General features: G+C 44.3%; 1 protein-coding gene across 3 annotated transcripts in view; it reads right to left on the bottom strand.

Annotated features, from left to right (window-relative positions):
• TMTC4 (transmembrane O-mannosyltransferase targeting cadherins 4) overlaps positions 1-17,156 on the bottom strand; it is a 58,593-nt gene that overhangs the window by 12,880 nt on the left and 28,557 nt on the right. For 2 of the 3 annotated variants that reach the window (XM_057494402.1, XM_057494401.1), the window contains exons 6-14: positions 15,517-15,617; positions 12,581-12,673; positions 12,187-12,351; positions 11,149-11,351; positions 9,674-9,845; positions 9,456-9,587; positions 2,252-2,331; positions 1,966-2,073; positions 1,716-1,857 (exon numbers count right to left, since the gene is read on the bottom strand). In XM_057494402.1, the coding sequence (XP_057350385.1) occupies positions 1,716-1,857; positions 1,966-2,073; positions 2,252-2,331; positions 9,456-9,587; positions 9,674-9,845; positions 11,149-11,351; positions 12,187-12,351; positions 12,581-12,673; positions 15,517-15,617 (1,196 nt within the window). The remainder of the gene's footprint in view (positions 1-1,715; positions 1,858-1,965; positions 2,074-2,251; positions 2,332-9,455; positions 9,588-9,673; positions 9,846-11,148; positions 11,352-12,186; positions 12,352-12,580; positions 12,674-15,516; positions 15,618-17,156) is intronic. The other variant, XM_036893669.2, reaches the window with a different exon arrangement.

The raw sequence follows: 17,156 nt of genomic DNA on the forward strand, positions 1-17,156 counted from the left end.
GAAAAACTCCATCATCATTGGCCACATGTTCCTGCCACCTTGTTTCTTCCATTTATAAAACATGCCTCCACAACTCACAGTCAGGGTACCCAGTCCAAACACAAAGCAGTGTAGGCGAAATGCATTCCCATCAGGGTATAAACCAAAACTGGACTTTTAATAAACTTCAAGCAGTTCATGTTTTCTAGGTTGCTCTCCCCAGTCTCCTCTCCTGCTCCGACCTGGTCAGTATTTCTGCTCAGTGCTTAGGCAGATCTGCTTCCCAAATGCAGGGCTAAAAACAGGGTATTGGCAGCACCAGGGGATTTTGTTGGGTTGTTTTTATAAATGCAGATCCTCTATTGGAGCTTTTCATTCCCTAAACCCGAGATGGAGGGGGATGCCTTGGATGCACAACCAGTTTGGGGAACCTCTGCTTTTGATAACACAAGGAATCCATGAGACCAAGAGGCTTTGGGGCTTTAAAATGAGGATAAACAGACACCTCTTTAAAATGACTTTGATGCAATCCTACCCATGGGGCCAGGCTGCATACAATCTGGAAAATTATTATGTACACTTCTCTTAAAATCACATCACTAAACATTTTTTCCAGGTTGGCCAAAATGAGCAAAAAGGTTCTCCTTAAACAATTTAATTCAACTAAGTATATTATGAACACATGTATTTATTTTCTTGAAATCAAATTAGAGGGTTAATTGAAAGGAGAATATAATCATTCTTGTTTAAGGAATTTTGCTATTTGTAAATAAGTCTTTTCTCCCTCCAGCTTTACTGGGATACAACTGGCATGTAACATATGTAAATTTAAGGTGTACAACGTGATGATGTGATCCATGCATATATTGTGAAATGATCACCTCAGTACGTTTAGTTACCACGTCCATCACCCCTCATCATTAACATTTTTTTTTTTTTTTGGTGTGTGTGGTTCTTTTTTTTATTGAGAAAAACCAGAGCTTTAAGTGATTAAGCTGTGTACCCTCACAGAGGCTCTTCAGAAATGATGACAGAATCTACTGTGTCATCATGTATTAAAATGTTTTCAGATTTTGAGATTATTGAACTTATTGATCAGCTACTGCTGTTATTATTTGAATAAAGAAATAAACTATTTAAAAAGAAAAAGCAACCCAATCTTTATAAATATTATGTCAACAACTAAAAAAAGAAAGTCACTTAGGAACACATTATTTTCTCTTTCCATCAAATAACGTCAAAGCCCTTTCAGATAAATCCTGTACCCCCTGAGCTTTCCTTTACAGTGAGACCAGTTACCAGAGCACGACCTGGAGATGGAGAGAGCTGCCCCGGAGGAAGAAGATGGACGTTCAGAAATCACATCACGGGGTTTTTAAAAATTCTGTTTTCATTTCTGTTCTAAGAACAGAGAAACTGATGTTTATCAGAAAGTGTTCCTTTGGAGTACGGTTTTACAGGGCACAAGGGACTTTAAAAATTACAATTTATTCTTTGCTTAACCTGTTGCCTTTGTGATCGCTTTAACTTGGCTATTTCAAATTGAAGCTTTCGACTTAGAGCTTAAAAAGTTACATATAAGGAAATCAAATAGCTGCTTTCATTGGAGATAAACATATGTGACAGAACTGTGTAAGATGTATCATGTGAGAACGGGTACTACCACTGTTGTTTTATCATAAATAAGGGGGAAAAACAAGCTTTTCTTCTGCAGCCACAGGGCACCTTACACTTACCAAACGCCCGAGGTTGTAGTAACAATCCGGGTATTTCCTTCTGTGTTTGATTGCTGTCCGGTAACTTTGCTCGGCGGCTTCGAACCGTTTCAGGCTATTCTGAACTATGCCTAAATTCATCCACGCAGCAGCAAAGTCCGGCCTGGAGGTGCATTTTTAAAAAAGATAAGTAAGGAAAAGAAAGGCTTAGATCTCAGAATGCAAGAGCTCATCTCTTTGCCACTAACGTAATTATAAAAACCATGCTTACTGAATTTGTACAGCCAAAGACAGCAGCCCTTCCGCCTCCTGTAGCTCATTCCTTTCTTTTAGGATGTTCCCAAGATTATTCATGGCATGGACATACTTGGGATTTAATCTTGAAATGGGGAGACAAACCAAGCCCTTTGTTAATGCTCTGTAGTTTTCACTAAAACTCTCAGGAATTGGCAAAGATATCTTAAATTTAGGGTTTTTAAGGGCACAGGTTTTTAACCATAGAAAGTTTAAACAAGGCACATATATATAAATATAAACCAGACAAGACGTTGCAGTACCTCACAGCCTCCCGGTAATATCTGATGGCGGCTGTCTGATTGCCTTTATCTGCCAGATTTTTGCCAACATTGTAGTGAACCTGAAAATATAGACAAAAATCTTTTAAGTCCCCCTCCCAATCCCCCCCCGCCCCATTAGGACTGAGATGCCAAGCCCACCGCATGTGGACAGGAAGGGGCAAGCAGGGGATGCTGCACTTTCAGTAACCACAGCTCTTTGTCCTGTAGTGTTGCAAACCTACTTTACATGAATCAGGGTCTCCCTCCCTCGTTCCTTGAGGTAACGATTGGCCTTCTGGGCCCCAGGCACTGCTGGCAGCTAGGGACACAGTGGTGGGCAAAGCCATCAGACCCCTGCCTCCTGGACGCCCGGCTGCCAGGTGAATGGCTGCATCAGTAAATGTGTCATCGGAAGGTGCCTGGGTTCTGCAGGATGTTGGGTCCCCAGGGGGGGTGCTGGGTTTGAGGAGAGGGAGGGCAGTCCTAAGGGCCTTCAGCAGAGATCCGAGGGGACCACTAGGTCAGGGCTCATGCTGGAGTAAGGGTCCCAGGTGACGGGCAGGGCCCCTGGGCCGGGAGACTCCTGACAGGTCTGGTTGGGCACCTACAAGGAGCCCAGCAGGCGCCAGGGCCAGGCTGGAAAGCATCCTTGTCCCAAGGGCAGCAGACGGCCGGCACAGGCTCTGTGGACGCAAGAGTTTCTTAGGGCTGTCGAAACAAAGGCCTATGAGCTGGGAGGCTTAGGACCACAGACTTTTACTCCCTGCTAATTCTGGAGGCAAAGATCAAGGGGCGGCAAGGTGGTTTCTGAGGCTCTGAGGGAGAAAACGGTCACGCTTCTCTCCAGTCTTCCGACGGCGCTGGCAATCCCAGGCGTTCCTCGGCTTACGGCGGGGTTGCTCCTATCTCTGCCTGTCTTCACTTGGCTGGCTCCCTGCTGCGTGTGTCTGCGTCTCTTCTCTTACAGAGACACCAGTCACACAGGATGGAGGGCCGCCCCTACACCCATATGAACTCCCTTAACGTACATCTTGATGACATTTGCTAGGGCCCCGTTCTCAAATAAGGTCACACTCACAGGTGCAAGGGGTTAGGATTTGAACACACCTTTTCCGGAGCACAATTCAACCCATAACAAAAACCACGGGTAGCTGGGTGGCAGAGAGCTATCATCATATTTGTTTATATCAAATAAATCACCCTGTGGGAAATGCGTGAGTGGGGCAGAAACAGATGTCAGGGTCCATGGAGAGCCTGCGGCTGCAGTCCCAGGGAGCAGAGACAGCAGACTGAATGGGGGGTTAAGAGGCAGAGGAAACTGAGGAGCACTGTGGAAGCAAAACACAGACACTGCCGACGGACTGGTCACAGCGGGGAAGCACGTCATGAATGAATGCAAGGGTTCCGGCTTCCAGCACTGATGGCGGTGATGGCTTTCAGGGAGTTGTGACAGGTGGCTAGGCTCATCTGGGGGGACAGGAACCTGATTTGGAAGCCGTTGGGAGAGCCCAAGAGAAGAGACCACAGTGACCACCTGAGCTTGGGACACCAACGTGGCAGGCAGGGGAGCAGGGACAGTGAAGCCGTGGGCAGTGTGATCACCAGAGAGCGGGCCGACGGGAAGAGCTCCCACAAAACCTTTGCTGCCGTTCATCAAATTACAAGCTGAGAAACTGCAGGGAGGCGGGGGTCCCTCCACAATGTGAATGCACAAAATGTCATTGAGTCTTCACCTTAAGATGGTTTGTTTTTTATTACTTAACGATTGCTTCATTCTGAAAAACACGTGGCAAGTTTTGAAAATTTTAATTATGATAAAATAAAAGTGGCCATCTGAACATACAGCTCAGTATGGTTAAGTATGTTCACACTGCTGCACAATCAACTTCTAGAATTCTTTTCACCTTGCATATTCGAAACTGCCCCCGTTAAACAGTCACTCTCTATTCCCTCCCTCCCCCACCCTCTGGCACCCACCATTCTTTCTGTTTCTATGAACCTAATTACTCTAGGTACCTCACAGAAGTGTAACCATATATTGTTATTTGTCATTTTTAAAAACGGGCTTATTTCACTTAGCATAATGTCCTCAAGGTTCATCCACATTGTAGCATGTGTCGGAATTTCCTTCCTTTTTAAGGATGACTCATATTCCGTTGTGTGGATGCACCACATACAGTTTATTCAACCAAATTTCAATGAACACTTGGGTTGCTTCCACCTTTTGGCTGTTGCAAATAATGCCACTGCAACCGTGTGTGTTCAAGTATCTCTTTGAGATCCTGCTTTCAATTCTTTTGATATCTACCTGGAAGAGAAATTGCTGGATCATATGGGAATTCTATTTTTAATTTTTTGAAGAACGAAAATGGTAAATTTTATGTGATGAGAATTTTGCCTCCATTAAAAACAGAGAGAGAAAAATAAGGAGAGGACTGAATGGGTGAAGAGGGTGGTGGAGTAGACTGGAATTAAGAGGCCTCAGAGCTGCAGACCTACCACAAATTCTCAGGTCATCTTAGCTCAGGCCACTTAGAGGGCATCTTCTCAAGTGTACACGGGCTCAGAGTATAATATAAGGAAAGGCGCTAGGACCCAAACTGACACCAGGGGGGCAGAACTGAAGAGTCAGGGGGACTATTATCAGAAGCATTTATTGATGGCCAAAAGCACAACGTAAAGGCCAACATCAGTCTCATGGGAGATGATGCTACACAAATTCACTCAACTAGTTGTGTTCAGTGTGGCTGCTAGTAATGTGCTGATGGTCTTGTGAGCCAGTGTAGGGGCCGGCACTGCCTGAGAACCATCTCCTCTCTCACGGCTGCCCTGCCATCACCGTCCCTCCTGAGGGGGGCTGCTATCACTGTCTCGTCCGAGTTGCTTTGGCATCAGTAAGCCTCTTACCTGAGGTTGGCATGCTGGATTTGAACCCAGGCTCCTAATCCTGTGTTTTCCTCATTTTTTCACACCTGTTTATCAGGGTGCTGAATGAAGATGGGGCTTTGGCTGTTTGCTTGAGGCAATTTCTAGACCCACTTATTCAGACCACCTATTATTTTTCCTCAAGTAAAATAGTGGTTTTTGTTGTGTTATGAGTTGAATTGTGCCCATCAAGATTCATCTGCTGAAGTCCTAAGTCCTAACCACCAGCACCTTGGAATGTGACTTGTATTTGGGGACAGGACTTTGGAAGAGGTTAATCAAGTTGAAATCAGACTGTTGGGGTGGCCCTAATCCAATCTGATAGGTGTCCTTACAAGGAGAGGAAATCTGGACACAGAGGGCAGACCACGTGAGGACATGGCAGGAAGGTGGCCATCTGCAAGCCAGGGAAAAGAGGCCTCAAGAGAAAAACCAACCCTGCCGACAGCTGGATCTGGAACTTCCGGCCTCTACAACTGTGAGGAATAAATTTCTGTTGTTGAAGCCTCCTGGCTTGGGGTATTTTGTTATGGTAGCCTTAGCACTAATACATGGTGAAATACAGTAACTGTTCAAAGGCATTCAAGTAGCATTACACTGGTACACTTCAAAACCCCCTCTAAAAATACAATCATGTCCTGTCTTATCAATCTTACCCTACAATTACAGCACGTCTTCAAAATCACCTAACATTTCTGGAAAGGTACAGAGCAGTGTGACATTCTTCAAGCACCCATGTAGCAGAGATTTGTTTTTTAACTACCAATTTTAAAGCCTATACATTTACTTCTACCTAATCTGATGAGAGAAATCACAGGAGGAAAAATCGCAGGTGACTAGCAACATGCGCTACTGCACAGCTCACAGCATAATTTAAACTTCCTGAACCAAATTACTGTCCACGCACAGGCCGGAGTGTCTTCAGGTTACAGCTTGCAGCTTGGAGGAGGCTAGTTAATGCTACGGCTGGAGCCCATGGTTTGAAAAGTGTGCTCTAAATGGTGCGATTTTGCGCCTCCCCAGCTCCAGCCTGGAAGTGTTCCTCTACTCCCGTCTGTAAAAGAACCAAATCTGGAGGACCTGCGAGTGACGTGCTTGCGGTCCCCAGAATACAAATTCAGTTTCTACTCAGACTTCAACATGATGCTCGCCTCCTCCACCCGAGCTTTTGTTGCTTTCCTTTGTCACAGGGAAATTGTTTTCTCAATGAAAAGCTCAGACAAAGGGTTCAACTGCCCTCTGCAGTATAGATGGTGTTGTGTCAGACACCCAGAACGCCAGAGACAGAAGATGGTCGGTGGGCACTCCGGAGAGTCAGACTGCAGTCGCTTCCATGGGACCAGTTAGAAATCTGACACATCCCTGGAAGGCAGGCTGTCCATATTAAAAGCTGGTAAACAGGTTTGCCCTTATCCTAGGGATTATAGGGACGTGAGTATTTGAATAGTAAACAGCTGCCTAGATAACCTACTGTAAAAAAATGAAACAGAATGAAAAACCCTCACAAACAGTTTCCTAAAATAGTGTTTAAAGAATGAGTGATTTTTGTTGTTTCCATGAAATGTAAAAGGATTAAAAAATCCTGTTTATTCTTGACCTTTCTCTCTGGTTTTTGTGACACATACTCAGAGGCAATGAACTAGCACAGAGGCTAGACAGAAAGGCCCGGTGCCACCCAATGGCAAGTAAATAAAAACGAAATAAAAGCATCAACAATGGAAGGTACTTTTAACATTAGTGCTAATATCACTCTGTTTCAAATTTCCTGCTAACATTTGATATTAAATTTAAAATGCTTTAAACATAAAAAAATCCTATAACCCATCCTTGCTCATCCTTAAGGAAATACTTCACTGTGGTCTATGTTCCTTTTTATTGTGAAAACAATTTAGAATTGTAATCACAGAGTTGATACAAAGTGCCACATACTTTCAAGCCCTAAAAAGCAAAAATGGATATAGTTTTTTTTCTAACTATAGTTTCTAACTATAATTAGAAAATTTGTGTCTCATCCATAGTAGTACCAAGGGATTTAGTTTCCATTTAGCTCAATTCACTCACTCATATTGAGCACCTACCATATGCAAAGCACTGTGGGTAATTTAAATGGAGACTAGGCACCCCACTACCTGGTACTGCCTCTGTGGATGTTGAAATCTTTTGAAAAGATGAGTCTCAGTTTGCAAATCTGGGCCTAATTGAGAGTCAGGTGTCAACTGCTTACTTAATATTCAATGACTATAAAGTGGAAACCAGTACAGAAAATGTATCTTCTGCTACAGAGTTCCACAAAACCCGAGTCTTCCTAAATGAGATCTCTTCCCTGAAATCAACCTCGCTTTTTGGCCAAAAAAACCTACAATTTTTTTACAGTGCAATTTATTGTGGGAAGTAAAAAAAAAAAATCTTGCTTGTACTGAATTAATGAACAGCGTCACTGAATTCAGTTCTCAGAAAGGACTATCACCACCAGGCCCACTTTGAAGACTAGATTTTGTGTGTACATCTCAAATTAAAACAGAAAAGTACACACACAGACATATGATCTTGTGCATGCCCACACGTGCACTCATTGTTCTCTAGCCTCCAACATACAAAGTCACTGACTAGGGCAGACACATGGCCATCGACAGCACATATGCCCCCTCCCCTGCCCTGGCCCCCCTAGCACCATACCACACCAGGTCTCTACCAGCCACCTAAATTACTGACCTAGATCATGTCAGTTCCATCTTTTTATGCCTCAGTTTCTCCCACTTGGAAAAATGAAAATAATACCCTAACTCTAAAAACCTTAAAGAAAGGATAATGGAGATTAATTATAGAGCCTCTACAAGGAAATCTGAGGTCCTTGTGGGAAAGAAATATATAAATAGAAAGGGTAATTACTGCTAATCAAATGGAAAAGTAAAAATAGAGCAGATCTATTAACATTCATGAAATTAAATCACAGGCAAATTATTTTTAGTAGCATAAAATAAATGGATTGGCCAGCAAGTTAAATTAATGATAAAAGCTTGAAGTAATTTATTCTTTTATCTAAGTCTCTCAACTATAAAACATGAGGAACGTTTTTTTAATGTAACAAAAAGGCAAACAAGGAGTTAGCACCTTTTACACTACTCTTCAACACACGCTCACAATAATCCGTTGGCCATTCACTAGATTTATTCATATCATTTTGCCTGAAACCACTCCTCTCTTTTAAATGAAAATGTGGAAATGAGGCAGAACTCCAGAAAGCTCTCCGACCCTGTCCAGAGGATCATAATCAAGCATCTTAGGAAGCTCCGATTCTGATGAGCCAAGAGAAAATGTATCATCATTTAATAATCATAATACGGACCAGCAGAAAATTCTTCTAACTAACCCCTAGGCCTCTCATTTTGAGCAAACAGCACTCCCTTTTTGTCATTTAGCGTGACAAAGCCCCCCAAAACTAACATTTGAGCACCTATTATGTTCTAGCTACCACGGTAGGGCATTTCAGATGCCATGTTTCATTAGGGCCTCCCAACAAACCCAGGACAATCATTATCCCCCCTTAGAGATAAGGGCACTGAAAGTCCAAAACAGTTTAGTCTCACCCGAAGGGGCCCAGCCGGCTAAGTGAAGAGACTGGATTCACCAGCATGCAACGGAGGCAAATCCCTACCAGACAGCTTCCGCAGAATCGCTGCCAACTTTAAAGTCTATATATGTATTTCTACCTAAAGTGACCGAGGAATCACAATGAGAGAAATCACAGGTGATGGAAATGTGAACTAGTGCACACCACACAGCGTAGCTCAGACTTCCTGAAATAAACTAACTCAGACTTCCTGAAATAAACCCGTCAGTGCACGGGTATCACTTCCAGTTAGAGACCACAGCGGGCTAGTTAATGCTGTGGGCAGAGCACGTGTTTTGAGAAGTGTGCTAGTCTAGATGGTTCCACCAGGCACCTCTGCGGAACCCAGGCTGGATGTGTGGTGTTGCCTCCCCACCACCCCTTCAAAGGGTGATCGGGCCAACTGGGTGACAAGTAAAATCTCGTTTAAGTAACCTGCTGTTGCACTGACGTTGTCTGGATTGGATGATTGCTTCTGAATTATTTTGTCTAAGTGGAATTTCAATAAATTTCAGCAAAATCATGAATGAAAAAACAGAAACACCCAAGTATTTGGCCATGGTCCTATGCTAGAGTTGGTATGATGGTAAACCATTTTCTTACTCAGCTGTGGAACTTAGAACGTATCCTAGTAATGTCTTTGTAAGGCCAACTTGGCAGCCAACATACCTTGGCGTTGAGAGGACACACAGACAGGGCACTTCTAAAAAGCTGTTCTTCATTCCGCCACTCACCACTGCGAATCATGCATCTCAGCATGTTTACAAATAAAATTCCCAGTACGACAGCAGTGATTAGTTTCTTAGGAATAAAGAGATACGGTAAATGTCATTAGCAAAATGCATCCAATCGTCTTGGTCATCAGTGGCACCACTCTTGGCCAATACCTTTTTCTTAGTATGTTTACTGAGTGCTCCAAATCCAAAAGTCAGCAGCATGCAGTACCCAGCGCTGGGGAGGTAGAGGACTCTCTCTGCAACCACAAAGCCCACTCGGAAGAACAAGTTACTTGCAGGAAGAAATGGGATAATGAGAAATCCCAGGCCTAGTGTAAGGATCCTGGAAAATGAGAAGCACTTGAAATGGCTTTTCTCAGACTTCTCAAGAAAAACGTTCTACTCAACATTAGATTAGTGATAAAGGCCTTTCTTTCTTGTTATCGACTGAGAAAAGGTATTAGTGGCAGCCGAGAAATGTCTTCAGTAGAGAGGGTGGAGCCCAGCAGTATTAGGTAAGGCATAAAACTCTTACTAAGGCACTCAGCAGCAGGCCTAGGGATAAAACATACGAGTCTCCATTCATATAAGTGAGGTTAAAATTGTGAGGTCTTATTAATTTACCTATTCCTCACTCTACCTCAAACCATGTGGGCATTGAATACATCCGTGGACATCGGTCCTAATCAGCCCAATATACTTTTCATGGGGAAAAGAAGTCTCCCCCTTAAACTTAACAGGAATAATAATAGGTAACTGGTTTAAACTTTATGAAATCTGGAATCATCTAGTATCATTTTTGGGTGCCACCTCACCACAAATTTAGTCAGGCAAGAAGAAAGCTGAGCAATGAAACACTTCTGGAACTAGTCAGTATTTCCAACATCCTGTATGACACAGACGGTGGATCAAGAAGCTAGGTCAGATCTGGTGGCCCCTTCCTGGACCCTGCACTACAGTATTACAAAAAAAAGTGTATCTTATTGCACATGTATAAGTGAACTGGGGCCAAACTTTGTTGCCTTTTAGGATTATGAACCATTTAAAACCCAGATAAACTTAAAACTTAATTTATTTTGAGAAATTACTGATCTAAAACCATAAACACCTATGCTTTAAGAATCATCTTAAATAATTTTCTTTCTCATGAAACACATTTGTTTTTCCCCCAATTATTTTCTCAGCAACCTTTTTTTTTCTTTTTGGCAATAAAGAACCGTCTCTTTGGGGCAGCAGTTTATTTTGTACCAAATGACAACAGAAGGAATCATTATAGCATCTGCCAGAGGTTTCTGAAGGAGAAGTGTGAAATAATGGACACAATACCCATCAATTACCCTCTCTGTTCTACCATAAATTACTCTTGACCACCTACAGTGAAAAGGATCTCACAATGCAACTTCTTGGGGAAAGGAGGAGGGGGAGACACAGCAGTCACCCACACCCCCTCCTCCAAGCTCACGCTCCACAGGCTGAAGCCAGTGACAGATCCAAGTGGAAGGAAGTCATTGTAGCTGTACACGTGTACTGAAAAGAAATGTCCTTAGACATTATTCCACAAAATCATTAAAGTGATCAGTGCTGGATTTAGTAAAATGCTCTGACTCAGCCCAGTGTGGAAGTGAAAACTCAGCACTGCCCCTTACCTTCTCCTGTGGCTGTCTTCAGAGCACAGGGCTTGGCATATCAGGCCAATTAGGCAGAACCAGAGTGCTGCTAGCGCCATTACCCTCCAGTCGCCGGCTGACTTAATGAGGGGGATGCAGCCCATTGACCAATCAAAGCACAGCCACCAGGGGCAGAGCAGCAGCCAGGCATTCAACGAATAGTAGTAATTATAGTTTATGGCCTGTCAGTCAAAAGGAAAACAAACATTTATTTGATACTGAAGTTGAAAAATATGTATATATACATCCTAACTCCACTTTTGAAGCATCCGAATGCTTCTGTTCAAGGACTGCAGTTGTACAAAATAAAATGCTGCCATTGGACATGGAGCTGCTGTTTGCAACTTATTAAATGCATTCAGATTTTGATAGAGAAAAATATGGCAAAGCCTCCAGACTCTGCTACATGTTTGTTATATTTCTGGTTAAACTATGTCCCATCCCGTTTACTCAGTAATGCCCAAAGCATGACCCAGGAAATCTGAAGCACAGGGGTCACCTATTTGCCTTACAACATAACAACAGGATTCTATGGTTGTTCTCCTGATTTCTAGCTGTACGAAACACACAGCTAAGAATTTGTGGCTTGACACCCTTGCCTTCAGAAAAAACAAACATTTACAATGAAGAGTCTTGATACCATTAGACTTTAAAAAATACCACCAATACGGTTATGTTTTTTGTCTTAACCCCACCATGTCAATTTCCTTTACAGCAAAAATGATAGGGCTAGGGACACTTTAACAAGGCTGGCAGGAAATCTGATGTCAGAAGGAGCCACTTCTCTTCACTTTGGATTCAAATGGAAACACAGGGGGTTTATACCCTCTCAATGGCCTAATAAAAACCTTGCGTCATCCTAGAATATCCTAAATGACAGCAAACAAAAGTGGAGGTGTTCCATTTACTGAGCATCTTGTGGGCATGCTGGGGAGTGGAAAAAGGAGGAGGAATGAGAGATCTGGGAATGTGGTGGGCAAAGAAGATGACAGAATGGAGGACAGGCTCTGAACTCACCCTGACCAACATGCTGTCGGCAAAGGAGGCGGGGTTGTCCACCTCGGTGAACGCCGGCGGGCCAGTGCCCATGATTCTCCAGCGCACGTAGAGCACCCCTGCACCCCCCAAGGCCAGGAGGGTCATTCTGAAGAGGAAGCCCCCATTCCTGAGCACGCCAATGTTCTGAAAGGACACCGTAAAGCCTCTGATGTCACAGATCTTCAAACACAAGCACGGCCAAGACAGATACAAACGTGCAGCCACTCTGCCTGAACTACACTGATGCAGTGCTTTAAAGGGCTGGCTGTTTTAGAATTCAAAATCGCAAGAAATACTTTGAAAAATGGCATTTTAAATCAGCTGGCACTTGACAATTTCCAAGTCTGGGCTGGAGACAAAAGGACAGACTCACCTCTAATGACTTGTCCTTGTGTAGTACCTTCTGGACAAGATCCAGGACATTCAATTTGCCTGTCACCAAGACGTCAAAGACTGCATTCAAGCCCTATGGAAGCAAAGCGATGTCAATGGCGGGGAGCCTAACTCTGGTTAGGTAGCAATTACACTTCACCATTTCATTACTGAATCTGGACAAGGAATGCAGTGGGTAAGATAATCATGGAGGATCTCTTCAGCTCTAAAACAAACACTCCCCTGTCGTTCCTATGAAATTAGGTCATGGAAATATATCAGATTTATTACCTAGTCATAGGTAATAAATTGGTCATTATTATTTCATAATAAATAGTGTTTATTTATTATGTTAGTCATTATTTCACAGTCTGCATATAAGAGGACTATGAGATTTGGGATAGCTAGAAATTTGTGGTCCCAGAAGTTCTGCAGAGGTCCCTCTTTCCTTTTATTTCTTTACTATAAAATAGTCCCTTAGTTGACGTGAAAAGAGTGGTTACCTGTGCAGCAATTATGCCTAAGAAAATAAAGGCAGCTATCCATGTAAAAAGCCTAGCCATGTGAGTAATTAGTCACCCCTCCAGGACCCTGAGTGCTGACTGATTTCAGCAAGCATAGCAGCAGAAGGAGCCAGAGCACATGTAATGATTGCTGGTGGCGCTCTGGCAGGTTCAGTTGCCTAGCTGTCCACTGCTTTTCTGTTCTTGCTGGGCACACAGCCAGACTGCATTTCCCAGCCAACCCTGCAGTTAAGGCCGAGTTCTAGCCTCCGGCACGTGGGTAGAGCAATAATGCACCATTTTGGAGGTCTGGCTGTGAACCCAGGCACGGCCCACCACTCAGAGTCCCCCCCAGCTGGCTGTGATGGAGATGATGGAGGTGATCAGAGTGACTGTGGAAGCCACACACTGAAGATGGCAGAGCTCCCACCAGCCTGGGTCCACTGTGTGGAGGACGGCCACTTCTGCCAGTGTGAAGCCCTGCTCACCACTGCCAGGTGAACAATAAATAAGTCACTGGGTTTTGGGGAGTGTGATACTGCAGCTCTGCCTATGCTAATGCCTCTGGCAGAACCAGGATAGCTTCTTTCCAGCAGGTGAGGGCTGCTTTTGCAGCTATTTTACCTACAGTTACAGGCTGAGGGCTGGATGTGCCTGGATCCTATTCTCTGCCCCTGACGGACTTTCTATAGACAGACAAGGTCACCTGGCAGAGCTCCCTGACCGCTCCGGGTAAAGCGTTTGGAATACATGTGGTGTATATGGTTAAAGCTGTCCCTAAATGACTTGGGTCTTCTTAAAATGGGGCTTTGTGGTGAAGAAGAGAGTAAGTCATTAAAAGCCAGTGGTTTTCATGGTTTTCATAGCAAGGATGACATCTCTATTTAACCCTCTCCCATAAATGCCGGGGGCCATTAATTATCCAATACACAGGCCAGTGCTGGGCTAATCATTTCCAAGTCCTGATGTTGTTCACCCACGTGATACGTGATTGCAGTGGGTCACAGACCATTTCTGCCTGGGTGTGAAATTTCCCAAGGGCAGACACTCCCTTTGCACGAAGTGCTGTCTCCTTCTTCTTTCTGGGACCTACAGGACAGTCACCAAGGTGTCATGCTCTCACGAGGACTGAGCCAAACACAGGTGTGGCACTCCCTCTCCTTCCCATTTAATGCATCATCAGAATATCCACATTGTAATCAAATTTTTGAAAACAGCTAAATTTCACCATTTCTTTATATACATAAATTCAAACTATTCTTTGGTGTTTCTAAAATGTTAATGGAGGTCACCTTGGGACCTCATTGAATTTTGACTCATCAGGCCTGAGTTGAGGTTTAAGGTCCTAAATTTCTAATATGCTCTCAGATAGTTTCAAGGCCACTGGTCCTTAAACCACACTTTGAAAAGCAAGGGTTTAGATCATTGGCTCTCAACAGGATGATTTTGCCCCCTGGGAGATGCTTGACAATGTCTAGAGACATTTTAGGTCTTCACAACTGAGGGGGTCCCATTGGCACTGAGTGGGTAGAGGCGATGTATGCTGCTAAACACCCTATAAGGCACAGGACAGCCCCCATAAGAAAGATGGATGCAGCCTAAAATGTCAGTAACACCAAGGCTGAGAACATTGATTTGGCTTTAAAAAGGTTAACTCAAAAAATTCAGTACCTTTGTCCAGTAGTTCTTTTTATACAATTTTCTAGCTAGCTAACCTTAATCTTACAGATCAAACCCAATAAAAACTCGGATCTTTGCCTTACATCAAACCTCAAATAGCTCTGATTGCTCATTCTTTCTCAAGCTGTTCCTATATGGGCTATTCAAATCCCATCTGTTTGTTATCCATTTCTCTACCTCTGTTTCTCTAATTCCTAAGTTTTCCTCTAATAATGTAAGATGTAAAATTGGCTAGAATGGAGAAAAAGGAAAGCGAATTTCAAAGTCTCTCCGTTCCTGGGGCTTCAGTTCAGACCAGACCTAGGAGGTGTACGCCTGCACTCTCCAGAAGCCCCCTCCTCTCCTCTTTGACATTCCCAGGCGAAGCCAAGTGTAACATAACACACACTCAACCAGCAGCACTGATGGGGTCAGTCCACTGCTGCATTTCGGACTGTAGAGATAGGAGAGTTCCCAGATAATGTAAACCATTCTTTTCTCTTTTTCTGTAGCATTCTCCAAGAAAGCAACCACTGATCTTTAAGAACTTTCCACTCACCATTTCCCATCAGTTGCTAATAGTAGTCAACTGAGACAGTCAATTTCCATCTGAAACACCAGGATGCACTGAGAGTGGGAGAAAGGTATACGACAGTAGGCTGCCAATGGGGTACAGAAGTAGAGAAGGCTACAGGCAGGGCCAGCCAAGGTGCCCCTATGGCAGGGAAAGGAAGGTGCGTGTAAAGAGCAGGCCTGCCTGCAGCTTGGGTCTTACCAGCACGGTGATCCCTTGCTCTTTGCACAGCATGGCCACCGCTCCCAGGAGGATGCTCAGCAGCACCCAGACTGTAGAATGTGTCCCCTCTTTGTTACCTGCTAATTAAGAGAAATGACAGATAGAAAAGTCATGTAATACCACTCAGTCTTGTTAGCACTGGGAACTAAATTCTAAGTATGTCCCTCAAATGGCCACAATTTAAAAATGGAGTTTGGTCAGCTGACAGCATTTCCCTCTGGGTGAGTGTGTTAGTCCTGCATTTCTGGATGGACAGCACCCTCTGCACGTTACACACGTCCCATCTCAAGGAGAACCCCGGCAGCAACCCAGCATCTTTGGGAGGCATTACCTTGGAGCTCTGGCCACTAAGACATCTCATCAGAGTCCCCATGGGGCAGGTTTCTTCTTCCTAACCTGCCAATCACCCAATGGGCAACCCTGACAAGTAGTGCTGAGAGCTCCCTCTGAAAGGGTAAGTCCTGTGCCTGGCTCAGGGTGACCCCAGCAGTTATAGCTGCTGCCACAACAGGGGGATGGGAAGGCCCGGCTGCTTTAAGGATCTCCAAGCCTCTGGGACAGGAGCCCAGGCTCCCAGAACATCCAGTGGCTTACGCTGTCTGCTCTGCAAAGAGAACAATAGCTCTGAGGGGTGCAGGACTACAGACCGAGGGCTAGCAGCCCCCAGTCACGGTGCAGGTAAAGGCACAGGCCAGGTGGGGCTTTCAACCTGCATGGAGACTCAAGCATCAACAGGAAGCCAAAACGTCACTAGGAACGCGAGCTTGGGCTGAGCTCGAGCAGTCACTCATGGTCCCCAGGCCGCCTTCTGAGGACAGAGGGTCTGGCCACTTCCTGTCGGGTGGATGTTATCTGCAATCTGGGGGCCAGAGCTGAACTGCTTGGGAGGAGGGGGAAGGCCACCTGTGGTGCTCCTCTCTTCCTCTTTTGTGAGGCCCTCACATCTTCTTCCGCATAGATGGTCAGCAGACATTTTCAAAAGCCAGAGGTTTGAAGTAGAGCAAAGAGCCGACTTGGAGGACCAAACCGCTAGCTTGCCTGGGGTCCCTATGAACCCTGGTTCTATTCCACCTAAAACAAAAACTCTTGGTCTAAATTCCAGCTCTGCCATTCACTCCATGACTTTGAGCAAATTCCTTATACTCAGTCTCAATAACCTCCTCTATGAAATGGCGAGATGGAAAAATTACACGGAAATACCTGGCCATTTGCATTAAAAATTACAGAAATATGCTTGTAAATGCAAAAAACCGTATCTCTGGAAGACACACAAGAGACCAACTACAGTCTGAACAGTTCTAAGAAGAAAAATCTGGGTGGGGAGGGAAGAAGTCTTACTTTTCATTGTACAGTCTTTCATACAGCATTTACATTTTCTCAGCTATGTGTATGTAATTAGAAATCATATTAAAACTACAGATAAAAAAGACCCTACTTTGTATAGAGGCCGGGTTCTACCACAGAGAGCATCCCATAAATGGTTGTTGCACAGAAGCCAGGAAAACGGCCCCAGGTTTGAGGGAGGTGGATTTCCGATGGGGTTTGATGCCATCGTCAAGGGATGGCTGGTTGCCATCTTGTCTCAAAGTGTGCCAAGTTCATTATGCAGTGGAAAGAAA

This window comes from Manis pentadactyla, chromosome 17 (genome assembly GCF_030020395.1).
Source record: "Manis pentadactyla isolate mManPen7 chromosome 17, mManPen7.hap1, whole genome shotgun sequence".
Lineage (NCBI taxonomy): Eukaryota > Metazoa > Chordata > Mammalia > Pholidota > Manidae > Manis > Manis pentadactyla.